At 42.6% G+C, this 27,982-nt stretch overlaps 1 protein-coding gene and 1 long non-coding RNA gene across 8 annotated transcripts in view; one reads left to right on the top strand and one right to left on the bottom strand.

Annotated features, from left to right (window-relative positions):
* Nucleotides 1–27,982, top strand: part of zfpm1 (zinc finger protein, FOG family member 1) — a 119,644-nt gene that overhangs the window by 66,023 nt on the left and 25,639 nt on the right. For all 3 annotated transcript variants that reach the window (XM_076076328.1, XM_076076327.1, XM_076076326.1), the window contains one exon: nt 22,700–22,833. In XM_076076328.1, coding sequence (XP_075932443.1) covers nt 22,700–22,833 — 134 coding nt within the window. The remainder of the gene's footprint in view (nt 1–22,699; nt 22,834–27,982) is intronic.
* Nucleotides 1,484–27,595, bottom strand: LOC142932353 (uncharacterized). Of its 5 annotated transcripts, none has more exons than XR_012947464.1 (3): nt 21,874–27,595; nt 7,454–14,470; nt 1,484–7,358 (listed from the first exon to the last, which is right to left on the bottom strand). It is a non-coding gene; the product is annotated as an uncharacterized LOC142932353 (long non-coding RNA). The 5 variants fall into 5 exon arrangements; XR_012947461.1 differs by having other exon boundaries at nt 1,485–7,358; nt 7,454–12,829; nt 12,916–27,590; XR_012947462.1 differs by having other exon boundaries at nt 1,485–7,358; nt 7,454–12,829; nt 13,649–27,590.

Below are 27,982 nucleotides of genomic sequence, written 5' to 3'. Positions count from 1 at the left end.
GCATGACATTTGCATATTGTGCGCCGCAACTTTCCCCCCCATTGAAATCAGCACGGACGGCACAAGGTGCACCCTCATCACTTTGTCCACATGTGATAAGACCTTTGTTTCTCTGCTTGATCCATCTAGTCACGGGTGGCTGAATGTAGCAACTGGAGGATGAGATGTTTGTGTAAAAGCTTCCAGTTTTCTGCACTGTTTGCTCGTCTCTTTGTGGAGCTATTCAAATGTAGCCATTCCAGGAATACAGGACAACAGACTTTCTTTTTTAATTATTGCTTGGCCACCAGTTTATTTAATAGCTTTTATAAGGTTTTTATCAGCATCTACCGTTGGTTTTGCTTCGCTCACACATACACCTTTACACAGTATCATCGTTGTTTCAAAATTAATCACGATTAATCTCATTGTTATGGCAAAGTTCAATAATGAATTCAAAAGTAGTGTATTGCGCACTTTTATTTTAAAAGTACTGCTATATGAACAAAAGGGCAATAACATTTGGTTCACGAGATGCAGGTAGCATGTTTTATACTTAATGTGAATATAATTCATACTTTGTTGGCATCTTATTCTGATGTTCGTCTGAATAAACCGGATGTTTTCTCACGTTAATCTTTCCTCTAACTTTCAAAGTCCTTCGCTCGCTCCCGATCTGTGCCGTTTAAATTTGTTTACCGTGAATGTCAGCATATAGGTGCACTAACATGTAAGTGTCTGCTGAGTTTACCGCAGCGATGTCCAGTAGTCTCCAGGGAGAGCAACAGCTGGTGCAGCTTCTCTCTTTATTTCTGCCCCCCCCCCCCTCGACCAGAAGCGGAAGTCGCCTTTTCTCTACGGCAACCCTGAAGGGACATCATATCTCCAATACAAAACGATAAACATGAGACAGTCTGTTACAATAATAATTAATATAATAATAAAATACTTACCTGTTTTTTTGTTGTTGTTGTTTTTTAATTATTATTATTATTATTATTTTTTTCATCTCAAAAGGCTCAAGGACATACACACACACACACACACACACACACACATAACTGACTATAGGATGTTTGCTGGCTTTTATCCCACTGTTCTTGTCATCCTCTTGTTGTTATGTCTATGTGTTGTCTCTTGTCTTTCAATAAAAAAGAAAAAAAAGAAAAAAAAAATTATAATAAATTTAACAAATGCGTTAACTCGCGATAAAATAATTGTCGGCGTTAATTAATGAACGCGTTAACTTGCCCAGCACTAATATATATACATATATATATATACGTATATATATATATATATATATATATATATATATGTATATATATATATGCATATATATATGTATATATATGCATATATATATGTATATATATATGCATATATATATGTATATATATGCATATATATATGTATATATATGCATATATATATGCATATATATATATGCATATATATATATATATATGCATATATATATGCATATATATATGTATATATATGCATATATCAGTGGTGGGCCGTGTGTTTCATACCTGGGCCTTCTGTGCTGTCCTACTACAGCTGAACCACCTCCTAATAACGTCATGATGACTATTGTTTCTAGGGGTGTAACAATACACGTATTCGTATTAAACTGTTCGGTACGAGGCTTACGAACCGAACAATACGTTTGAATAATACTAGTGCGTTTGGAAAATGCAGAAACTTAAATTGTGGGAAATATAATGTTCTTTCGGTGGACTACGCTCAACCTGGCAACCCACCCAACGTCACAGACAACGTGCTGCCTGACACGCCCACCACAGAAGAACAACATTGTACCCTGCTGAGGCACATGTGTTTTTGGAGGCACACTATGCTAAACTAGCTTAGCAGGAAAACAACAGCAGCACACACGCTACAAACTCTCCCCGCAGAGTTTAGCTGTTCCTACTGATTCAAACAGGACTAAAGAAATCACCACACAATCAACCATTCCTCCAGACCATCATTCCTGCTTTGTTAAAGAAAACAGATACATGAATACGGGATGCTTCGTCATTAATGGACAATGCATATAGTCAAAATCAATGTAATGAACACAATGACAACAACAAACTCACAAGAACCAGTCACACATATTCATATGACAACAAAGCAACAAATCAATCCAGCAACTCTGCGGTGCTAACACAGTATTCATCCGCACACTGAAGAGCACGAGCCATTCAAATATTATTCATATCAGAGGAACAATATTCACCATATTATAAAAACGATACCATAGACAGATGAACACAGTGGTAACGCTACTGCAGATAAAACAAAAAAACAAAGCAGTTCACTTACCAAAGCTGCTGTTCACTTAAAGACAAAGCCCATCCTCCTTTCTTTGATTACAAAGAGTTCAATGACGCGGTTGTACAGAACATCGGTTCAGTTCAGTTCCAGCCAGAGTCCTCCTGTGAACATGTTCGTTGAGTTGTAGATCCACTCGGGTCTCAGCTAAAGTTTTCAAAAGCACCGTAGCTTGTAAGTGTCCTGCTGTGCGATGGTGTTGTGTTGTAGCCTTGGTTAGCCACCTCAGGTTAGCGTAGCGTAGCTCCAAACAGCTCCAAACACCAAGACGCTCAGTTGCAAATAAAACGCATTCTTAGCCATAACATGTGCAACGCTTCTCCGACGCTGTTAGCCGGAAATACCGTTCGTACAAATCCTTTTCCTGGATGGGTCAGGGCTGCTAGCTGTGGGGTTGGCTGACCCTTTCTTTTTCTGGAAATGTCCTTCTCCAGAAAGGCGTTGCCAGTAACTCCCAAATCCGTTTCTCCTCTTTCAGCCATTGAGTGTTAAAAAAACAAAACTACACCAAGCAAAACGCTAAAAATGTCATGTCAATGTCATAACTTCTTACATATCTTTCAACTTGAACTCTACTACTACTAAGTTCTGCAAGCTGCTTCAGCGTCACAACAGTCACGCTAGCCCACTGACCAATCATGACGCACGTTAATGCTGACGTACTTGTAGGCCAGCTAGCAGGCGCTGACACTTCAAAGAATACGCCCAACATGTCAAACTAAAGATCTGATTGGTTGAACACTATGACAATCAACAATATCGTCCCCGTTCACTTAAACTGCTCATGGATTCACTTGTGAGTCTGCAGGCCTCTGCCTCTGTTCTTACCTAGAGACACAGAGGTGAGATCTGATTGGATAAAAGCTCTACTTAAAACAAGCTGCACTGGAAGCAGAGCAACTGAGGAAGACAGTAGCTGTGCAATGAGAACATAAGATAATGGGAAAAATATTTATATAAGTTATAATACATGTAGTGTATTTAAGAAAAATTATAAAATTATAAAATAGATATAACTTTGTGATTGTGTTTAGGCCAGCAGAGAAGGCCTTGCAGACCCTGACGGCCCACCACTGGTGTAAATATGTAAATATGTGTGTGTATAAGCAAATTTAGTAGATTTGATGTAATGAAATTGTTACCGTATATACGCAGTGTGAAAGCTTAAATATGTTTCTGTGTGTATTATGTGTTAAACCAGGAGCATAGACAGTTAACTCGATAACTAGATTAAAGGAAGTGAACTCTGGATAGAGGGATGAATGGTTAGAGAGGGCTTAAGGAGGAGAGAAAGAGGACGGCGTGAGAGAAGAGGAGAGAGAATAAAGGGGCAGGTGAGACGAAGGTGAGAGAGGGAGGAAGACCAAGAGAAGTGGTTTGGAATAAAGAAGTACTATATTGAGTTTAGAGTGCAGAGATAACTAATGAAGGGTGAAAGGAGGGGTCAAGGTTTAAGGATCAATGAGAGAGAGAGAGAGAGAGAGAGAGAGAGAGAGAGAGATGAAGGGTGAGAGATTTTAAGAGGTGCAATTCAGATAGTGAAATTAGAGGTGAGTGGATGGGAAGTGGGAAGGTTGAGAGATAGAAGGATGAGGGAGATAGAATATGAAGAAATGACAGTCGGGCTAAAGTCCGGTGTTGAACAGTCCAGATGCTTCCCATTAACAATCATTGTGCCTCCTGCTAGAACGTTTTTGCATTATTATCTTAACCTTCTCCTACTTTATTTTGTATGATTACTCGTATAGGCCAAGTCTTATTCAGCTAACTTCAGATGTGTGTAAATGCCTCAGCAAGGAGGGGTCAGATCATTTACGATTTTCATATTAATATTGGAGTGTTATACTACAGCATCAGTAGCTCATTTAAAAGAATGGTGAAATGGTTGGGCTATATAAATACATTAACAATTCTATTAGCCTATAACTCAATCAATTAAGGATGTCAACATATTTATGAAGTGTATTTTATATCGGGTTTTTGAACTGTTCAGCAGACTAATGTCACATGACTCTCACGACAGGTCTAAACCAAGCAGCGACTTCTTCAGTTCTGAAGAGTGAAGCCAATGCAGAGCAAGTGTGTTAGAGCTGCATTCTCTCTAGTGTCCACCAGGGGGCGACTCCTCTGGTTGTATAGAAGTCTATGAGAAAATGACTCTACTTCTCTCTTGATTTATTACCTCAGTAAACATTGTAAACATGAGTTTATGGTCTCAATCTCTAGTTTAAAGTCTTCTTCAATACAGCATGATGTTCAGGGTCACTTTAGGGCGGGGCTACAGTGATTGACAGGTCTCTACCAGAGACGTATACAGTCCAAACATGGTCACTTCCTGTTCACTGGGTATAAAAAGTCATGGTAAAAAATGACGAACTAGAGGCTTCAAAACGGGTGACGTCACAACAACTACGTCCACTTCTCTACAGTCTGTGGTCAATGGACCACCTGCAGATTGTGTTCGTACCTAAGAGAAAATTCTAAATACGAGAACATTTGTAAATGCGGAAGCAAGTTCCCCTAAATCATTCATACAGGCCACTTAAGAACCAATCTATACCAATGAACGTTGAGAGCAATGAAAAAGCGGAGTGAAATTCCTTGTATGCGTACGCAGACATGGCCAATAAAGCTGATTCTGATTATTAAGAACCAATCTGTTCTTATGAGTTGTTCTTGCCCATTGTGTTTTTTTACAAGTTAAGTTTATAAGGTTAATGTACTAATTTGCAACAGACAGTATATTTCTGCGAGGGTGAGGGAACAGGGTTTGATATGGTGTCAGGTTGGGTTACGATATGGCAGGGTATGGTTAACAACATGAGAAGAATTCTAAATCTAAATTGGGTGTCGCCTATTGTTCAGTAGCTAATATTGGCCTCATCAAGCCCCTCATTTTCACAATATATTGTTCCACGTCAACTGTGAGCTGCTTTAGAGCCGGGCTGACCCACATCCACCCATCGCTCACACACTTACACATGCTGTACTCATGCTCGTCTCTGTAACCTTCCTCCATATCTCCAGCCAGCAGACTGCCGTGTCTCTCAGGAGGAGGGTGTCCCTGCAAGCACCCTGTCAATTCCACCCGTCAATCAAAGCGCTTTGGGATGATGATTGGTTGGCATGTGTCCAGAGGGCTTGTCATGTCAGTGAGGCTGCGATACCTCAGAGTAGAGTCTGCGGTTTGAAATGAGCTCAGTGGAGGCTTGTTTTTGTCCCATGAGCATGCAGTGGAAGAAAACTTTTGTATGTGGGTCAGCAGCAGGAATGCATGTTAGACTTAGGCCATGTCCACACTACTCCGTCCACACGGCGTTTCAGCATCGTTTTCAAATTGATCTCCGTCCAGACTAACACGCCTGAACACGAATATCACGTGACTCTTCACGTACACTGGGCATGCGCGTGGGTGACGGTGTAAACAGGAAGTGGATTGGTTGCTTAGCTAAAATAATACGAAAGACTAAAGTAGTCTTTTATAATGAAAGGTCGTGTTTGATACTTAAGATCTTCTCTAAAATATTCCTCTATAAAGTCAAACAGACACAGTTCGTGGAAAGTTTTATTTACTTAACGTTAGTTACAGCGCTGCAGGTCTTGCTCTATCTCTCTCTCACATATCAAATTTACTTTAAAATTAACACTTACACAAAGGTTTACTAGATTATGATCCATAAATGTGGTCAACACACGTCTCTCACTCGTTCCCTCGGTTTCGTTCTCACTCGTAGCTCTGCTGGTGAATAAGGACAGGAAAGTCCTCTGTTTTGTGTCCATCACCCTCCCTAAAGGCGCTAACGTGACTTCAGACGGCCGCTCCGTAGGGCTGATAACGCCGCTGGTCACGCCGCTCGCTAATCGCTCCAATAACAGCTGCTTCCTCCGTAATAATGCAGACTTTAACTGAACAGCTGCTAGTAAAGACAACAAGGTCAGCAACGCCTGTAATCATGTTAAATTAACCTGGTAGTCGATCGGTAATCAATGTTGTTTATGATTTCCGGAAAACGGTCACGTGATAGGAGTGTGATGAATCAGGGAAGGACACGTCGTGACTGCTAAGAACCAATCAAGTAGCGAACGCGGGTGTGGGCGTCATCGTTTCCAAACGTATCTGTTTTCGACCGTCCACACGAATACGCAACTCCGGCGTTTTGAAACTTATCCGTTTTCGGGAGCGTTTTCAAACTCCTCCATTTCTGGTGCTTGTAAACGCCGGCGTAGTGTGGACGCTCAGTGTAAACGTAGCAAAAAATATGCGTTTAAAAATGGAAACGGAGCAGTGTGGACGTGGCCTTGATAGATCGATCTTTCTCAAACACTATTTTGGTTTGCACAAAGCGGCAACTTCTAGTGCTGAGGAATGAAGCCAACGCAGAAGTTCCAAAAGCTGCAGTTCAAGTGGCCACCTGATGCTCCAAAAGCGAGTCAATTCCCACTTGACCCTCATGTTAAAATGACCAACTTTACAGCTGAAATAAATAAACGCTTTTGTTCTCTATATATAATATCCCCGTTCATGAAAACTGTATGGGGAGTGAATCTTTACATAACTCACCCATTTCACTTATATTAAGGCATGATTTAGGGCGTAGCCTCTCTTTTCAATTCCACCAACAATCCACCACTTTGCCCATTTTTAGAGTCTAGGCGGTGTCGTCAATGCCAAGTTGGCGACAGCCGGAGCTTCACAGCAGCTCTTTTAGAAACCCTATGGGTGACATCACAGAGAATATGTACATATTTTGTTGAGTTGGCTATATGGAGAGAGATATACATACATACATACATACATACGGAAAGTATTCACAGCACTTCACTTTAACCACATTTTGTTATGTTACTGTCACGGGCTGTGAGTGTGGACCCAAATGCAGGCACGGACCAGGGATTATAGGTGAAAGGTTTATTTACAGGAAACCAAGGGGGGGAATGACCAGAGCACCGCGGGAAAGTCCAGGGAGGGTGAGGGTGGAATCCAGGCAGGAGGAGGTAGGGCAGGGCAGGCAGACTGGGGAACCGGGAGGATGGAAAAACTGCAGGAACAGAGAGACAAGGTTAAAGCGCTGAACAACACTTGAGGAAAACTCTGAATTAACTTCAAACAGAGCGGCCAAGAACTACTAGCTACCATGTGAGCTGTAAACAACGATCTGGCGAAGAGTGGATGAAGAACCGGGGTAAATATACTGTTGGGTTGATGAGTTGATGGAGTGCAGCTGGTTTGACTGGGCAGGTGAGGTGAGTTGTAATTAGGAAGCCGGGAGGAGACCAGGTCGAAGCCCTGCCCATAAGATACACACACGGGACAAGCAGGAGGCACGGCCTGGCCGTGACAGTTACAGCCTTTTTCCAAAATGGATAAAATTAACTTTTTTCCTCAAAATTCTACACACAATACCCCATAATGATGAAGTGAAATTCTATTAAAAATAAAGAACGAAAATCACATGTACATAAGTATTCACAGCGTTTGCCATGACACTCAAAATTGAGCTCAGGCGCATCCTGTTTCCACTGATCATCCTTGAGATGTTTCTGCAACTTGATTGGAGTCCACCTGTGGTAGATTCAGTTGATTGGACATGATTTGGAAAGTCACACACCTGTCTATATCAGGTCCCACAGTTGACAGTGCATGTCAGAGCACAAACCAAGCCATGAAGTCCAAGGAACTGTCTGTAGACCTCCGAGACAGGATTGTATCGAGGCACAGATCTGGGGAAGGGTACAGAACAATTTCTGCAGCATTGAAGGTCCCAATGAGTTAGTGGCCTCCATCATCTGTAAATGGAAGAAGTTTGGAACCAGAGAAGGGCCTTAGTCAGGGAGGTCATGTCTGGAGGAAACCAGGCACCGCTCATCACCGGGCCAAAACCATCCCTACAGTGAAGCATGGTGGTGGCAGCATCATGCTGTGGGGATGTTCTTCAGCGGCAGGAACTGGGAGACTAGTCAGGATCAAGGGAAAGATGAATGCATCAATGTACAGAGACAGAGCCCAGACTTGAACCCGATTGAACATCTCTGGAGAGATCTGAAAATGGCTGTGCACTGACGCTCCCCATCCAACCTGATGGAGCTTGAGAGGTCCTGCAAAGAAGAATGAGAGAAACTGCCCAAAAATAGTTGTGCCAAGCTTGTAGCATCATACTCAAAAATACTTGAGGCTGTAATTGCTGCCAAAGGTGCTTCAACAAAGTATTGAGCAAAGGCTGTGAATACTTGTATGTACCTGTTCTATTTTCGTTCTGTATTTTTATTAGATTTTCAAACATTTTAAACAAACTTTTTTCACTTCGTCATTATGAGGTATTGTGTGTAGACTTTTGAGGAAAAGAATGAATTTACTTCAGTTACAGGTTAGAGCTGCAACTAACAATTATTTTCTGTTGATTTTCTTTTTAATGAATTGATTAATCATGTAGTCTATGAAATGTCAGTAAACGTTACCCGTTACAGCCCACGGTACTTGTTTGTTTTAGAGCTTTTTTCCTCTCAAATCGAAAGAGTTCACAAACCAAAGATATCCATTTTAAAACTATGGTAAAGCAGCAAATCCTCACATTTCAGACCACGAATACAGAATATTTCTGCTTGATTATTAACTTAAACAATTATTTGAAAATGAAAATAGTTGATGGTTAACTGTCAGTCCATCAACCGATTGATCATTTATAGATTAGTCATTTAATAATAGATGAATTGTTTCAGCACTATTACAGATAAAATACAACTATCAGCCAATGCCAGTTTCTTCTTTAACTGGTGTGAAGCTCAGTAGTGGTGGAAGCTAGAAAGCGTGTAAATACATCCATTTGTTCTTATGGCGTGCTTTATAGACATCTGGTTATATTTTAAAGCCCACTTATACCAGACTGTAAGTGCAATTCTACCTTTTGGAGCAAGAGTAGTGTTTAGCTGGTGTGGGGTCAGTTTTTCCAGTACATGTGTAGTACTGTAATTGAGTCTTTGTAGTTGAAGATTCCGTCACATGAATAAATCAGTTTGGGTAATCAGCCTCGCTTACTGCAGCACCAAGTTGCTCATATATATTGAGAGCAACCTAAAAACAGTGAAAAGTTGTTACTTGATTCCAGAAGCTGATGAGGAGCACTCTGAGGCAGCATCGCCCTCTTCCTCCATCACCCACTCCTGATCTACTCCACATATTCTGACTGACACACACACACACACACACACACACACACACAATCTCCCCTTCCTCTACCATCTCCTCTCTCCAGCCTCTCTGATGTGTCACTCCCCTCCTCCATCCCTGATGATTGATAGGCGCGAGGCCCTAATCTAAAGGAACATTTCTCGGTGCTGTCCGGCTGCTATCGGCCCAGCAGCTCCCTTAAACCCAACGTGTGAGCCCTCGGCAGGCCTGGCGCTGGTGGCGGGACTGGACATTGGCACGCTGATTACCAGCCTATCAGATTCTGCTCCACGGCCTGCATACCTTCCTCTCACACAGTGATACCCTTGAGCATGTGTGTATTTAACAGTGGGCTCCATTGCCTACATCTATACACCAGTCCTTACCACGAGGGCAAACATAGCAGTAGCAGTTTGGACCAACAGCTTCTCAGCTTTCTGTCCGACAGAACTGGAACAAGACGTAACTAGCACATGAACACACATGTCTCCTACTTTCTGCTCATTTTCCCCATCTTCATATCTCTTTCTTATCTTGTTCTCTCTCTCTTTCTCTGCGTCCTCTACAGTATCTCTCACTCACCAGTTTCCTTCCTCTAGTAGACAACAATCTCTTGTTTTCCCAAGTCTGAAGGGAGTGTGTGTGTCTCCAGCAGCACTAGATGTAACTTTGGCTATAACGTCAACTGTTAACAGCGTGCTCTATAGTAATACACGTGTTTGGGTTCTTCCACTTTTTTAATCCAGGAGCTTTTCTGTTAAATGAACCGTTCAGCATCACAAACTGACTCTAAGTCCTTCGATGGACAAGAAGTAGAAACGAGTGCGTGACAGCAGTGTAGAAAAAAGAACCACAACTTATTGTGTGTTTAAACTATATTGCTTTTAGACAATGCTGTTATGCTATGTTTGGAGCACGATTCAGAGCAGCATGGTACCATGTGGTCTACTTTATAGAGTTCAGGAGCAGGGAATATAAACGCTGTGTCTAATCATGGAATCAGTTCCCTCATCAACGCTTCCTTCAGTTGGTTCCATTAAACAGATCTTTCCCAGGAAGAAGCTTGAGTGAACAGTATTTGTGTACTCGTCGTAGATATGGACCTTCTCGTGTTCGCTCTGTTTGTTCTCTTCTCTCGCTGCTCTCTTCTTGCTCTTGTCTTTTTAATTGATGAACCTCTAAATGACCCTGAGTGTGTGGAGCGGGCCTATCACTCTTTAACTTTTCCGTGTCTCCCTCCGCGGCCCGCGCTGCCGATACCGGTCTGATTGAAATGTCCTTTTTTTTCGCGGAAGCCAGAAGGAGTTGTTAAAGCAGACATGAATTAATGATTGAATTAATTATCGGAGTCACATACCGTACAATTAATTTTGTGGCTTTGCCTCAGTCTTTTCCCCCTCTCCCCGTCTGTGCGTAGAGAATGTCAAGAAACATTTTCTAATTAATTTATGTGTGATTATCAGGGATAGTTTCTGGAAGGTCTCCACTTTCAATTTGTGACAGGCTACAGCAGAGGGGGGGTGCTCATGGAGTGCGTGCCCTCTCTCAAACATGCACTTTGATTTTCTTTTCTCTCAGACATACAGTTTCACATTGGATTACTCATTCTCCTCCAGTCACTGTTATTCTGCTTTAGAACTGAAAGTTGGAAATTGTCCTCTCATGAAGACAGAGAATACACACTCACATCCCTAAAGCGGAGTTTGACGTTATTCTGCTCGTTAAATGTGTGGAATTCAAAGCACTGTCTCGAAAGATAAGTTCAGACTTTTTCCAAGTCTACATTATGTGGCAACCCATGAGGCAAGATTCACATAAAAATAGGAGACTGAGGCCACGTCCACACTGCTACGTTTCCATTTTAAAACACATATGTTTTCTACGTTTACACTGAGCGTCCACACTACGCCGGAGTTATCAAGGACCGAAAATGGAGGAGTTTGAAATCTCCGGGGTTGCCTCTTCGTGTAGACGGTCGAAAACGGATTGAAAACGGATTAGCGAGCGGCGTGACCAGCGGCGTTATCAGCCCTACGGAGCGGCCGTCTGAAGTCACGTTAGCGGCTTTAGGGAGGGTGATGGACACAAAACAGAGGACTTTCCTGTCCTTATTCATGCTTATTTTGTTCTGCACAACTATTGTGAAGTCCACAGATAAACTATAAAGGAACAAAAGCAGTAAATGCTATTCAGTATGACAGATAGCTAAGCCACCAGCAGAGCTACGAGTGAGAACAACAACGAAACTGAGGGAACGAGTGAGAGACGTGTGTTGACCACATTTATGGACCATAATCTAGTAAACCTTTATGTGTAAGTGTTGATTTTAAAGTGAATTTGATGTGAGATAGAGAGATATAGAGCAAGACCTGCAGCGCTGTAACTAATGTTAAGTAAATAAAACTTCTAAAACTTTCCACGAACTGTGTCTGTTTGAGTTCATAGAGGAAGATTTTAGAGAAGATCTTAAGTATCAAACACAACCTTTCATTTTTAAAGACTACTTTATTACTCTGTCGTATTATTTTAGCTAAGCAACCAATCTACTTCCTGTTTACATCGACACCCACCCCCATGCCCAGTGTACGTGAAGAGTCACGTGATATTCGTTTTCAGGCGTGTTAGTCTGGACGGAGATCATTTCGAAAACGGTGCTGAAACGCCGTGTGGACGGAGATCGTTTTAGTTTAAAAACAGAGTAGTATGGATGTAGCCTCAGAAACAGAAAGTGTGCATTAATTAAGAATTCAGGGAGAAAGGGGGGGGGTCACATTCACCCTGATCCACTGTCCTGTGGGCTACAGCAGTTGGAGACCACTCTGGACGACCTTCTGTTCAGCCTCTTGGTGGACGTCTGAGTGGTGTTTCCTGCTTGGTCCTCTGTTCAAACTGACTGCTGCTGGCTGCAGCACCTGAACTGGATCAAACACTCTCTCTCACCTGACCATGGGGATCTGCCTCATGTGCTGGATTGTCCTTGCTCCTTACCCTGGTTTGCCCCCTTTAGTGTAATACTCTGCGAGAGGTCTGTTGAACGTGTTGTTAGTTGCTGCGATTGTTCCTTCTCTCCATTTCAGCTGTGAAATGCTAGTACACTGCAAGAAATAGGTGACACAATGTAGAAGTACGTTCCGCTGCTGACAATGCAGCATGTTGTATGTAGTTCATTGTGTGTGTACAAGCTTCTGCCCCAGGGCCCAATAACAAGCCAGGTCCCCGACCTCTGAATCACCAGCCAACGGTTGTCCAGCAATGTGGAAACGTCTGGAGTTGTGCCGATCGATGGCTTCTTCCAGCGGTTGGTTGAACAGCCGTTCATGAATGAAAAAGAAGCACGTCGCTGTTCTGGACGAAAAAACAAACTCTTATTTCAGCATCTTTCTTGGATCATTGGGGAAAACATTGAATTAAATGCTCCAAGTAACCTTTACCATGTCTTCTCTTCCAAGTGAAAATGTCATTGGTGATTTATCAGATATGTACTGATTGCTATGATTAGCTTACATAACGTTCTTGGGACTGTGCACCACTAAAGATATCAATTCATATGATAAAGGCCTTAAGGTGGGTTCTGCTTCTTCACCTCGTATTCTTGAAAACCTTGTTTTAAGATTTACATTTTCTTGCTTAATGCATAACTGCTGCACATTTACACAATGTGTATTCAGATTATTGCACATTTGGAGCAATGTAGTATGTTAGCATTCAATAGAGTAGACTGATACCAGTGTCAGAAAGACCTCTGATACAGCCTAACATGCTGCATCGGGTATCGGCGAGTGTGCGAGTCTATTCACCGATCTGATATTACGTTATCATATCATAAACACATTTACGCTACACAGGAACAACTACAACATGCTACCCGATCCGTACGTCCTGCCCGATAGGTGCTACTCACCTGTGGTTAAACTCTTGTGCCCCCGATTTCTATGCTAAATAACAGAGCTAACAGTTAACGTTAGCAGAGGTTCCATTGACTTTCATTATATCGTCTTCATGCTCTATTCAGTAGAAACAAGCTAAGCGAAGGTAAATGTTAACTATCTTGATGTGTTCAAATGTCTTTTTTTTTTAAAACTTAAACTTAATTAATTGTGAACTATTAAATACAGTTGTTTGAAGAAGGTGTTTTCACAGCAATATTAGAGAGAGAATTATGACCTGTTGGACGTCTTCTGTTTTTAAAGCACTGGTATGGGATGGATACTCGAGCTCAGGTATCAGAATGGGTATTAAGAAATAGGAAATGGTATTGGAACATCTCTAACACTCATAAACAGTTTGCATTACACACAGAGTGGGACTAATGGGGAGTTAACAGCGGCTCAGTAGCTGAAACTGGTTCGCAGCATTTTAAAGCACTGTGTTGGATGAGTCTTCCTCCATCTGTCTTGTGACTGGTTGGATAACGCTGGACTTGCATTCTCACACACATGCAAACAGAGGCACATTTTTTATCAGCAATAAATAAAACTCCCCACAAGCAGTCAGGTGATTGAACTGCAAAATGAAGATTTTGCATGTGAATGTCAGCATTCTCTGCATTTGTTTGTCTTCAGTGAGGAGGGGGAGGGGGGGCACATCTCATCAACAGTAGCCCTGTCGCTTGTTCTGTTTTCACCCCCTTGGTCCTCTGAGCAGAAAAAAAATGCTTTTAGTTTTCTCCCCCTCATTTTATCTTTCTTCGCATATTTGTGAATTTGCATGTTTGCTTCTTGCTCTTTTCTGGTGCTGTATGTATTTTGTAGATAAAAGTTCAGCAGTGCAGTTAAGAGAAATTAGTTGGGTAAACAGTGGTAAATGTCAATGATAAAGTTCTGTTGAAGCTCATCTGATTAGCAGGGCTACGCAGGTGTCTTATCTTGCCTGTGCAACAGAGGGTAAAATGGAAATGATTGCGTGGTCCCGAGCAGAAGATGCCTATCCCAGAAATGTCTATCTGCCGCTGAACCGAGCCTGCCGGACTCCAGGGACCCAAGGGTGCTGCGTGGAAGATCACGGAGAGAGAGAGAGAGGAGACGCAGAAAAAGGAGACGCAATCAGGTCTCGGCTGTTGGTAGATTGAGGCCTTTTATCAGCTTGCGCTATAAATGAAGGGAGTTAATGGGAAAAGCTGGCTAGGATTCCGAAATGCAAATTCTTGACTTTTACACAAATAACGAAATCGGTGGAATATTTATAAATTTCTGATTGAACATTAATAATCAAGGTTGTTTAACGATACAATTAGCAGGATATCAAGGACAGCACCAAATGAATAGTTTGGTGTTATGAGGTCTTAAGTAAGGCAAAATCATTTTGAATCAACACTGAAACCTGTCATTGCTTTGTGAAAAATACTACATATTTTACTACTTTCAAAACTCTCAAATCCCAAAAATTCATAAATGAGTCTTTGCAGACTTTTCAATGATTTGCAGAATCTTGATAAACTAAAGACAGCGTACGGTTTAGAAGACATCTATCTCAGCAGAGTCATGTGAAGGGGTTGCTCGTACTGACAAACCAACCACACCTTCTTCCAGTTGAGCTCCGCCCACTTCCAACCAGTGAGATGAGCACAGGAGGAAAACAAGAAATATAGAAATCAGTGACAACCAGAAGAGCTTTGTAGAAGATGTGTTCATGAAGGATCCCATCACTCATAGCAGGAAGCGGATGAAATAGGCTTCCATGGTTTTTAAAGGCACATATGATTAATATTAGATGAATTTAAGGAACATAGAAATCGTGTACACAAATGATCAAAAGTGTTACCTTTGCTACCTGTCCGGCCCTGTGATATTGAGTATATAAGTGTGTATATAGTATATACTAGTGCAGTCTTTCTCAAACTGTGGGGCACGCCCCTCTAGTGGGGCGCAGTAGAATTACAGGTGGGGCGCAGGGGGAAATGCGGAATGTTTTTATTTCAAGAACTTTATTGAGAACTTCACATATAACAAAAGTACAAAGTACACGGACATAAAACTAAAGTCATTAATAAATACATGCCGAAATGGCTGTACTTTCGTGTAAAAGTTTACGTTATGCCGTTAACAGGTTACGCTCGCGCATGCGCGATGGCCAAGATCCTTGGCGACTCACATGTGTAGCTTAGTGTGCTTCCCTTCGCCACATCCTACCTCTGTGAGATCAGCTTTTCCTCTCTCAAAATAAAATACAAATCTAAGCTCAACATTGAGCATGAATTGAGAGTGGCCGTATCAAGTCTGCAACCCCATTTTAAAAAGATTTGTAGTGTATTTTTTGCCAAATATTAGTTCTTGTTTACACAGATAGAACTTTATTTGCATTGTTCTAACGAAGTGATTGCACATTGTATTTGTTTTTGTCTGATGGAGCGATCTGGTTTACTTGAAAGTGATTGCAATTTTCTTTATTCTATTATTTGAAAAAAGCACAGATGGAGGAGTCACAAAATGTTGTTATTTCAATAAAAGTTCAACATGGACCATTTTGTTACAATGTTGTTGGGGCGGTGGGGCATGAACACTTGTCTTCCTCCAAAGTGGGGCGTGACAGAAAAAGTTTGAGAACCACTGTACTAGTGCTTTTACATTACAGAAGCAATTGAGACTAAATAGAAAACTGTCAGTTCTTTTATAGTCTTTCCCATATATGTATATTTGGCAGATATAATTGGATTTGAACATAGAACACAGAAGCCTAACACTGAAAGAACTACAGTCTTTGTCCTGTTTCCCACGAGGACTAGAGAGAGAAGTGCAACTGGAGGCGTTGGGATTTGTCATTCAGCAGAGGTTAAACCCCACCTATTAGTGTGGGGTCGGAGGAGCACGCAGATAAAGATTTCCTGTTGTGTGGTGTCAAAAAATCAATAGCTCCGCCGCGATGTGCTCATTTGATATCAACAATAGTCTTTTTAAAAATCAATTAGGCCGGATAGAGGAGAGCATCAGTGTTGGGTTACACCTTTCTTTTCCCCCTTTATTCCTCACTGATATCCAGCCAGACTGACTGGTTGTTGAGGCGGCTTGTTCCTATTGGATGACCAGGTACTTATGCATTGCACTTATGCATGGTTCCTGCATATGTGACCCCTTGCACTCCAAGATCAGTTGGCCTTCACACAGTTGGACATCAGTTCTAAGAATGACACATATGCGATCAATAAGAAGATACTTCTAAATGGATAACTTCTGTAGACAATTGCCGGCTACTGAAGTTTGTGCATGTGGTGAAACCAGATGTCCATCTGTAACACTTCAATAACTTAAGCCTGATTATTTATACTGTTGATGTCTTCCAATGATGTCACTTTGACAGTAAAGCTCTTCTCTCTCATAGCTCTGAGAGTAGATCATCCTTCATCTGTTGTGTAATGTAGAACATCAAATGAAAGTGGACCCAAGCTACTCCCATGTGGGACTCCACATACTCTACCATATTTTCACAGAAGTAATACCTGAGTTTACTTTTTATACAATCAATAGCTAATGCTGATCAACTCTTCCACACAGAGGGAGAGCACCAAAGGGAGGGAGGCAAGGGAAACAGAAATGTCTCCTAAATTAGAAAGAAATTGATTGGAAACGAACTTCTTGATAAGCACTGCCAACTTCATAAGCCCACAGTTACAGAAATAAATCAGCTTCTCCATCTTTAGGTAAGGCTACTGTTTTGGATTCTTCCCAAAGTTGTGGACAGTTTCCACCAAGTAAGCATTTATTAATAATATGACATATCAGTTAAGATAACAGCTCACCTGCAGGTTTAATTAGTTTTCCTTCCAAGTGACTATACCTGAACGAAAAAATGAATCTCCCTGATTAAGTATAGAATAACTCTTTAGGCCCTCATATCATCTCCATGTTCAGTAGACCTCTTAAATCATTGTTTCTGTTGGCAATGTTGTGAGCTTTGATGATAGCTTCACTTCAACTTTTATTGTTCATTTTTGGACATTATCTGTGTTTTTAATGTGACTGTGTGAAATGTTCCCATGTTTCATAACTTAAGAGTGGAGGTATCTTTCTGATCGTTTGCATGATTGATGTGCAACGTTTTGACCTTTATCTCTTTAAAGCACAACAGATGCTCATTGATCCATGATGCCGTGTTACATTCACTGACCGTTGCAGACATCAGCCGGCCTCATCGAGGCATCCGCAAACATTCAACACTTTCCATCATTCACAAATGAATCAACAATCTTTTACAAAATTGCAATTTTTGCCTTTGTAGTGAAGACAACTCATAAATTCAAATAATTATCAAAGTTGAAGTTAAAATACTTCAAACAAACCATCTAAGTTCTGGGACACGGAGCCCAGTCTGTCAGTGTGTTTGCTTTATAGAGACTCCTGAGATGAGCCGGTGGGACGGACCAACATGCTAGTTCACCTTGAGTCAGACCTTCGTATGTCATGAATGGAACTCGCTGTTCCTCTTAAACTCTCCCCCACTTTAACATCTGTGAAGTTTGCAAAAGATGATTCTGTCCTTGTGTTATCATTTATATATATTTATTTATTTTGTATACCTACAAAGTAAGCCTCCGATAATGGATTTCAATTTCCATTGACAGGACTCACTCATTAAACAAGAACATTTAATAAAGTGTCAAAACAAACAACTCAATAAAATGGTACCGAGCTAAAAGCCCCCCCCCCACTCTCTCTGTTACACACACACTCATCAGTTAATTGCGTTAGTCATTCCATTAATGGCGGACTGATTGTTTCATTGTGTTGGCTCGTCAAAGAGGCCTGGACGCCCCAGTGGCTGCTGAAGCGTCTGCATTGATAAGCCTTTGTGTGTATGTTTGTGTGTGTGTGGCTGGTGACAGGGGGTGTGTATTGTTGTGATAGTGTGTACAGGGTGGGTGTGTGTGGGCACAGTATGTATTTGGCTGCTCAGTGTCACCTTGTGGACCTGTGTGTGTGTGTGTATTACTGATGCAGTGGACATAAATCTTTTTACGCACATTGTGCCTTCCTTTTGAGGACAAAATCCAAGTCCCCGTAACGTAATAACCCCATTTTAGGGTGAGGACGTGGTTTAAGGTTCGGGTACAGCTAGGTTTAGGTTAGGGTCATGGTTTGGCTCGATCTCCAGGAAATAACTGTAAGTCAATGTTATGTCGTCTAAGTGCTAAAATCAGGACTGTGTGTGTGTGCTGAGAGAGACAATGTGTGTGTCAGAGCTTGTGTTTTGGGGAATAGGTCATCTAGCACTGACATGAAGACTGATGTGTGTGTAGCACAGTGATGATGTAGTATCATACAGAGCAGTGAGGGTAGTAGCAGCCAGTGTAGCCATATCGATAAAGAGCGCTGGGTTATTATGCAGGTCTGTGGTGGGCGGGAGGTAATTAACAGGGATTAGGATTGTCGGAGGCCTCATGTGACCCCGGTGAACACCGCTAACCTGCTGGGATTAGCACGCAGCGTTCATTAGTGGAGGTGCAGACTCCCTGACATCTACAGTCATTGACGCTGCATATAATTAACTAGTTAAACTCCATCATTTGCATTTACATATATGTACATTAACACCAAATGATCAATAATACATATGTGTTAATGATAACATGGACAACATTGTATAATGTAGCCAGTAGGGCTGGCACGTTAATAAACGAAACACGACGGCCATGTCCACACTACTCCGCTTCCATTTGAAAACGCATGTTTTGCTACGTTTACACTGAGTGTCCACACTACGCCGGAGTTTTCGAGCAACGAAAACGAAGGAGTTTGAAAACGCTCCCGAGGACGGATACGTTTGAAAACTCCGGGGTTGCCTCTTTGTGTGGACGGTCGGCAACGCACAAGTTTGGAAACAATGACGCCCACACGAAGAGGCAACCCCGGAGTTCACCACATGGCATTTCAACATCGTTTTCAAGATGATCTCCGTCCAGACCAAAACGCCTGAAAACGAATATCACGTGACTATTCACGTACACTGGGCATGCGGGTGGGTGCCCGTGTAAACAGGAAGTAGATTTTGTCCATCACCCTCCCTAAAGCCGTTAACTTCCGTGATTTCAGACGGCCGCTCCGTAGGGCTGATAACGCCGCTGGTCACGCTGCTCGCTAATCGCTCCATTAACAGCTGCTTCCTCCGTAATAATGCAGACTTTAACTGAACAGCTGCTAGTAAAGTCAACAAGGTCAGCTACGCCTGTAATCAGTTGTCCATGTTAAATTAACCTGGTAGTCCATCGGTAATCAAGGCTGTTTATGATTTTCCGGGAAAGTGTCACGTGATAGGGATGTGACGAATCAGGGAAGGACACGTCGTGACTGCTAAGAACCAATCAAGTAGCGAACGTGGGCGTCTACGTCATCGTTTCTAATCTTATGCGTTTACGAGCGTCCACACGAATACGCAACCCAGGAGATTTCAAACTCCTCCGTTTTCGGTGCTTGAAAACTCGGGCGTAGTGTGGACGCTCAGTGTTAACGTAGCAAAACATGCGTTTTTAAATGGAAACGTAGTCGTGTGGACATGGCCTCAGAGTCGACAGCCATGCTAGAGGCTCAGCATGCTAACATGCCAACAATGTTCACGGTCTTAGTTAAATACAAAGTGCAGTTGAGGATGATACAGAAACTAAATGATGTAGAATTGACATAGTTACTTTCACATGTGGTGTCTATACCGACTCACTGAGGGACACCATGTGACGGGTGACTTCACATTTGTTTTTGTGGTATATTTTCAGTTGGCTTAGAGGCACATTTTACAGAGACAGCAGACAGCCTCACCCTCATCCATGATGGTCCTGTCTATGGGGTTGAATCCGAAATCTCAGATGGTTTTGTTTCATGATTATCTGTTCAGCATTGCTCAATAATTTCCTCCGTTGGCATAAGCAAACAGCTGCCCAGTTATCAATAGATCACAGAGCAAGCACTATAGATCAGAGTGACATTTTTACAAACGCTTCAGAAATGCACTTCAACTTGTGAAATAGAAATGTTTATCTTTAATCAGGAGGTCAGCTTCTCCTGCAGCAGTGGGTTTTAGTGTGAAGCCGGTCCATGTGCTCCTAGTGCACCTCAGAGGACTCATTTCGACACATTTGGATATTGAGGTTGGCATCAACCCACAACAACAAGTGACCTGGATAAGATGCAACAGGTCATGAAAGGAATATGATAAGCCTTAATATCTGACAAACTAATGCTCATGTTGGGCTTGTTTATAAGTTCATATCTGTGTTGGCTCACTGAGGTCAAATCCTTGCTCCGTTTCACAATGAGGGTCAATTGAGCTGGTCGGGCTGATAAGAGCACCATGTGGTGAAGATTGGCCAATGGTGCAGAGGCAGACTGGACATTGATGGAGTGCGGAGATAAGGAGGGTCAGAGGCCCCATGGGACAGGAGATAGCACACTGGCAGGTCAGACTGTCTCAGGGGTCATGTTTGGGTTGGCGCTTGACCTGGAACTGAAACCTGACACTGACCCCAACAACTCAGAGATGTTCTCTTTAATTTGATGTATTCTAACAAAGAAGTGAGACAAGGTTGTCTTCTACATATTTGTGAAATCGAGCTCCACCCAAAACCTGAGTCATTCGATTAAAAATTCAGCCCAACCTGACCCGAGCACAGCAGGTCAGGTCAGCTCCTGTTGCGTCTGGCATCAGTGTCACGCTCTCATGTGCAGCGGGGCAAGAGATTGAACAAGTAGGGCTGCTTACAGTGTCACAGTGACTGGTAAACAAAGTGTGACAGCACCTGTTCGACAATGTGCTGCTATTGCAGACCCTAACTGGAGCACAGGCAGTCATTTAGTCTTGACTTGGTTGGATCAGTGTTGATCCTCATAAAACAGATACTATCAGGTCAACTAGTTCCGTAAAAGGTGATCCCTGTTTGACCGGTGGGTAATTCATTATATTGTGCAGAGTGCCATTTCAACTTTGAGCTGTGAGTTAAGGGAACACACCACTTCCTGTGTGAGTTCACCACAACAGCCAGACAATGTTTTCAACCGCTATTTGGCTTTAAGGACTGGTGTTATTGAATTAATGTCTACCCCTCGCTGTCCCTCCTACTTTCTCCCCTCAAACCACACTCCTTCCTGCTCCCTCCTCCCTTCCACCACCCCCACCACCACCACGTCCTCCTCCTCCGCCCCTCCACCGGCTGTGGGAAAGCCATTTTATCAGCGTCTGTCCGTTGTTCTCTGGTGGGGATAGATACAGAGAAGATAGATGAGTGTTTTGACATGGAGAGTGTTAGACAAACACTCTTATCAGGCCCGCCACTTTAGACCGACCCCCCGAAACAGTCGCCTGAACCGTGGGTGAGATGAGAGGGGGGGGGGGCAGATTTTGAATGCGTTTTGATCAGAGGGAGGGAGGTCGACGGTCATAAGGAGAAAGCCTCACACGGCGACACTCACTGCTGTTGCTCAATGTTCATTTATCCTCAGATGTGCAGGAAGTTGTCTCAACTACAGACCGGCGCTCCCGCTGCACTCAGAGCTGTCTTCAGTCTGTAACACAGATGGATCGGCCCTCCATGCCTCCCAGCCAACGGGCTCTATCTGGGCTGCGGCAGGCTCAGACCACAGCCGTCATGCCATCCTTCTGCACTTATCAATTTGAGGAAGTACACAAGAAGTTTCCCCTGTTTGAACCGGGCCAGGACAGAAAGTGCTCAGCTTGTGTCAGAAACTCCCCCTGCTGTTGAGCCGTTGACAGTTTCGGCTGTATGCTCTGAACTGCTGCAAGGGTTCAGGGCGAGTTCAAGCCACATGCTGCTTCTGCTGTTGTGGGTTTTCTTCCTCTTGAGCCCGTCGTGTGGTCTCTGCTAAATGTCATGTTTTAACCAGCCGGGGGTTTGAAGGCCGAGAGGTTCGATTTCTACCCATATGTAGTATTTTATAATCTTATAATCTTATAATAAGTCTGTTGCCCTATTGATGCATAAGCATTTCCAAAATGGCAAAACATCAAAACTCTTCCTAAAAGCTATACTAGTAAGCTTTTATTGGTAAAAGTAAGTAAAGTTCTGACTGTTTATGAAATATAAATAAAGGATTATGTGAATGCTTAAACATGTTGGTATAAGGATTCTTTGAAAGGGTCTCCTCGTGATCTCTGTCCATGAGGGCACTAACGATACCAGTAGTTTAAGGATGAGCTCAACATCACAACATGTTTGTATATTTGGCTTATTTCAGCTTCACTGATGTTAACCGCTCCTCTCTTCTCTGCTTCCTCTAGATGATCTGGAGTTCAGTGAAGAGGGCGCGGACCGCAGGGTGGTAGCTGGCCGGGACCTCCATCCAGACACAACTTGGGGCCCCTACCCAGGAATCCTCCAATCAGAGGGCAGCACAGAGGATCAGGAGACAGAGGTAAGAGCTGTGATGGTTACTGAGAGGGAGGAATTACTGTTCATAGATTCTTATATTACAGACGAGCTCCTGAATTAACATGATACACATCATTCTAAAGCAACACCTGTGTACGATTAAAAAAAACATTGTCAAATAAAAATAGTTTGAATTATGATCTTAAATTCTCAGTAATTTTTTACTTTTTTCCAATGAAAGTAATTCAAAGTAATGAGGCTACAAGTCATCGTTGAACTTCTGAATTTGAGATGTTTTTCTGATTTTGGTGCCAGTCGGACATGAAAACCACGAGAAGATTACAAATATCCTAAAGTCATTGATATGATCCTGCATTATGAATCCAGTACGAAGCTTGAAGTTCAGTGCAGAAGTCTCATTATTAACAGTTGATACAATACATTAGAATAATGTTAAACAATGTAATAATTGACAATAAATTGGTCAGAATTGTGACGCTTTATTATTCGCCGAAGTCATTTATAACATATAAACAATGAGCCTTCTCAACTAGTCGAGTTTCAGAAAATGACAACAATATTGTCATTTATTAAGCAAAATGTCAAACCTCTGATTCCAGCTGAAGTGTGATGAATTTCTGCTTTTAAATCATTGTAATGTAACATCTGTTGACCAGAGAGGGAAGCCTTGGCTCCTGGGAGGTTATTGGTATTTCCACATTTGTCTTAGATTTTATAGAGTAAACTAAATGTGATTGACCAAAAATAGTTGTCAAATGACATATCATTCTAATAATGAACATGTTTCTTTAGCCTTATTTTTGACTCTTCTATATTGTTATAGAATGAATACTAAATATATAATGAGTATTTGATAGTGAAAATATGTGAAACTTGTTTCTTATTATTTATTACATACAGCCCTAAAGTAAGACACCAATGCATGCTTTAAATAATGTATCTATTAATACACATCTGGCATATATTGTAAATGTTGTTGAACTGCATCAGCTGAAGAGAGACCTCCAGCTAGCGTAAGTCAAATGGACAGGTCAGGGGTCAGGGGTCAAGAGAGACAATGAATAAACGCCTTATCACCTATGTGTGTGATAGTAGATGAAAATGAACAGCTGTGTGTGTGTGTGTGTGTGTGTGTGTGTGTGTGTGTGTGTGTGTGTGTGTGTGTGTGTGTGCCTGTGTGTGTTTGTCTGTGTTGGTTGGGAACAGTGTGTGGGACCGGATGGAGCCCTATCAGAGACTGGGTTTGTGCATCATGTGCAAGTCCATCTAATCATATGATACTGATGCTGGGAGAGGCTTCCTGGCATGGAGCACGGATTCGGACAAACACACACACACACACACACACACACACACACACACACACACATGCAGGGACATTCATGCCCATCATGATCGCTTCCTATTTGTTATTGATCTGCCGTGCTATAACTCGCTTGCTTGTTGCATCTCCAGTTGTTTTCAGTTTTTTGGCTCCAAATGCCAAATGTTGGTCCAGCTCATCCCAGTTTAACTCCACTTCAGGGTTTGAACCAGATGGAGTTTATAACACACACCTACCCCATCAGACTCCTCTCCTCTCCTCCTCCACCCCGTCCTCTCTTCTCCTCCTCACTCCCTTCCTCTCCTCTCTCTTCTCTCCTCCCGTCCTCTCCTCTCCCCTCTTGTCCTCTCCTCCTCCACCCCATCCTCTCTTCTCCTCCTCACTCCCTTCCTCTCCTCTCTTCTCCCGTCCTCTTCTCTCTCTTCTCTCCTCCCGTCCTCTCCTCTCCCCTCTTGTCCTCTCTTCTCCTCCTCCACCCCGTCCTCTCTTCTCCTCCTCACTCCCTTCCTCTCCTCTCTCCTCTCTTCTCCCGTCCTCTCCTCTCTCTTCTCTCCTCCCGTCCTCTCCTCTCCCCTCTTGTCCTCTCCTCTCCTCCCCCCCCCGTCCTCTCTTCTCCTCCCAGCCCTCCCCAGACGTCCGCCTGTCTTTTATCTCCACATGGCGCCATCCTCCTGGACAACAAACCCCAGTGATTGATTCCTGCTTGATAGGCTCTCATTTCTAAGATTTCGTTTATTATCAGTGAGGTTCTGAGTGTAGAGATATATGTGTGTGTGTGTGTGTGTGTGTGTGTGTGTCTGTGTGTGTGTGTGTGTGTGTGTGTGTGTGTGTGTGTGTCTGTGTGTGTGTGTGTGTGTGTGTGTGTGTCTGTGTGTGTGTCTGTGTGTGTGTGTGTGTGTGTGGACTCACAAACACACACACACACACACTTACTCACCCATCACCTTTTGTTCTTCCCCTCCCTTCCGCTGCCCATACCGTCCTATTCCTCCTCTAAACTGTAAAGTCAGTTTCTGTTCTTTAGAGGGCTTTGCATTCATATGGAAAGCATCTCGTTCTGACTCTTAATACCCATTTTCTCTTTTCTTCCTCATTCCCTTCATATCTGCGGACTGGAGAAGTGAGGAGACGGACCTTCAGTATCTGCTGGAGATAGTGTCCGTAATCTCACATTCCTCCGGTGTTTCTCCCCCTGTCACTCCACATCCTCCCCCTCCTCCCTCCTCCCTCCATCCCTCCCTGCCTCCCTCCCTTGTGGGTCAGCAGGGGTCAGGGCTCTCCTCCTCCGCTGAAGCCCGAGCCATCACACTGCATTCCTTGATTGGCTATTTGAACGGTTTTATTTCAGGAACAGCGAGAGGATGAACTAAGTTTTTTTTATAGATGCAGGAATAATATTCAATGTCAAAAGATACTGTTTGCATCTAGTAAAATATGAAGATGAATCCAATACTCCAGTACTTTAGCCAAAGAGGCATTTAGTTGCAGTTTTAGGCTTGTAAACTATGCATTGCTCTACTGGCAACTGGCAACGTTTACTTTTACTTTTGAATGGGACACATTCAGCGGTCTCCTGGACCAATGTCCTGTGTTGCATTGACCCATCCACCTCCACCAGCCCTGTGGGACTATCTTGCACATCATACTACATCAGTTGCTCTCAATGTGTGTAATAGGGATGTGAGTGTGTTTAAATTGGAGTTAGCAGTAAGCCTGGTGCGTTGCACACGGACGTCGTTGTTGGACTTTTTGAGAGATGTTCCGATACCATTTCAAGGTTCTGATTGCTGATATCAGCCAACACCTGGTCGTGATCCTACCAGTGCGTGAAAAACAAAAATAGTTGAAAAGGTCATAATTCTCTCTCTAATATCTATTTAATACTGCAGTGAAAAGATCTCCTTCAAACAACCGTATTTACTACTTAAGTTTCTCGAAAAAAACTCACTTTTACAAAATCACATTTGAGCACATCATGATGACGTTACAATATTCCTTCATTACAATTTTCCTTTGCCTAATACTCACTTTTACTGAATGGAGCTTGAACGCATCATCATGCAACTCAATGCAACCTCTGTTAATGTTTGCTGGTAGCTCCATAGGACTGTGCTGCACCAGCTGCTAACAGCTAACAGCTAACATTAACTAGCTCTCCTACTGCTGGTTTCAACACAGATTAGTTGTTCACTATGTATAGTAGATGTGTAGCTCTTGTGAAATGTGAACTTGCTCAACACTATAAACAGTGTATGGTACATTACGTCCTGCATCTGCACTACATGTTGGCATTTTTTTGGATGCAAAGGGTCAGGTGCAGATTTGTCCATTCTGGACATTTTGTCTTTGGATGCAGGGCTATCTTCATAGTTATTATTGATGGTAAAACATGTTGTGGGAGACTATTGCACATCAACAGCACAGGTTTAATTAGTAAGTGGTAACACACTACATACTCATAACCTGCTTAGAACTGGTCTGTAGTCTGGATGAACATGACATCCCACCAGTCTGGAGATCAGACCAACAACTCTCTGATCGCAAGGCCTTTTTTTCACCATTTTCTGCCACATCAATGTTTTTTTATATTCCAATTTTGTGTGTACAGTGTAAATGCACATGAAAATGGATGACTAGAAACCCACTTAAAGAAAGCATTGGCCAACATCATGTTTACGAGAAATGGTTTAAAATTGCTTGAAGGAGCAATTCTCATTCCTTCCTTATTCCTCATCAGGTGTTTAGCATATTAAATTGCGAGCTCATTGTGGTGCAGACGGTGCATTTTCATTTTCATTTACAGATACAGTATGTAAAGTAAGTAAGGGTAACAGTTTGTATCTTATCTGAGTAGAAAGATGTTTCTTTTGGCCGTACTTCCCTCTATCGCTCATCTCCCTGCTTTGGATGTGCTCTCACCATCTGCTCACCTCTCTCTCTCTCTCTCTCTCTCTCTCTCTAAATATATATATATATATATATATTTATATAGATAGATAGATAGATAGATAAAAAAAAAAATATATATATATATATATATAAGCTTATATATATAAGCTTTTCCCCCCGCCAGATCTTTCCTTCCTCACTTCTATCTTACTTATACCACCTGTCTTCCTCAGTCCTCGTCCTTGTTCTCACCGGGCTCTGTGAAGCCCCCAGGCTTCCTCCCCCGTCTCTGGGTGAGATTGGCATGGTCCACTCGGTGGTCCTGCCCCTTCCAGCATCGCCCTCTCTCTCAACTTCTCTCTCGACAAATTTGCTTCTTGTTGGACCCTGACAGATAAGCTATCAGTTCGATACAAAGCCTACCGAGCAACACAACTACATCGGGAAGCATTCACACTCAAGTAACACATAGACGCAAAGAGACACATTATGTTCAATGACTTCATTTCCTTTATCTGAAACAATATGAATTTAAATACCTCTGATGTTGTCTTGTGTCTGTGTGTGTTATCATATGGGTGGGGGTGAGTTTGTTACTTCTGAGAAATCAGGGTGGAGCAAAGAGAGGCAAATGAGATCCAGTCCTCGCTCTCCCTCCAACAGATCTCCTTCATTAGATTGGTGGCGTGTTAACTGGTCTGTGTCATATGGAAATCCTGCCATTTGCATCTCTTGAGAAAGAGGCATGAAAGCATTTATCTATTTAAATATATTCTGGCTGATATGGCTGTTGGACTTTCGAACAGGGTATAATAATGTTTACTGATCAACTGATCAGCTGTGCCGCTGATTCCTCACTGTTTTTGGTTGAGTGAACAACCGGGTCCTCCTCGGCGAGCCTCCCCTGGCAACTCGGGGAGTGAGCGCACCACTTCTGCTATTCCGATTGGATCGCACA

The sequence above is a fragment of the Anarhichas minor genome, unplaced genomic scaffold (assembly GCF_050575085.1).
Source record: "Anarhichas minor isolate MPS153535 unplaced genomic scaffold, ASM5057508v1 ptg000005l, whole genome shotgun sequence".
NCBI lineage: Eukaryota > Metazoa > Chordata > Actinopteri > Perciformes > Anarhichadidae > Anarhichas > Anarhichas minor.
Note: the sequence above shows the minus strand (reverse complement) of the source record. Positions and strands in the feature narration are given on the sequence as shown.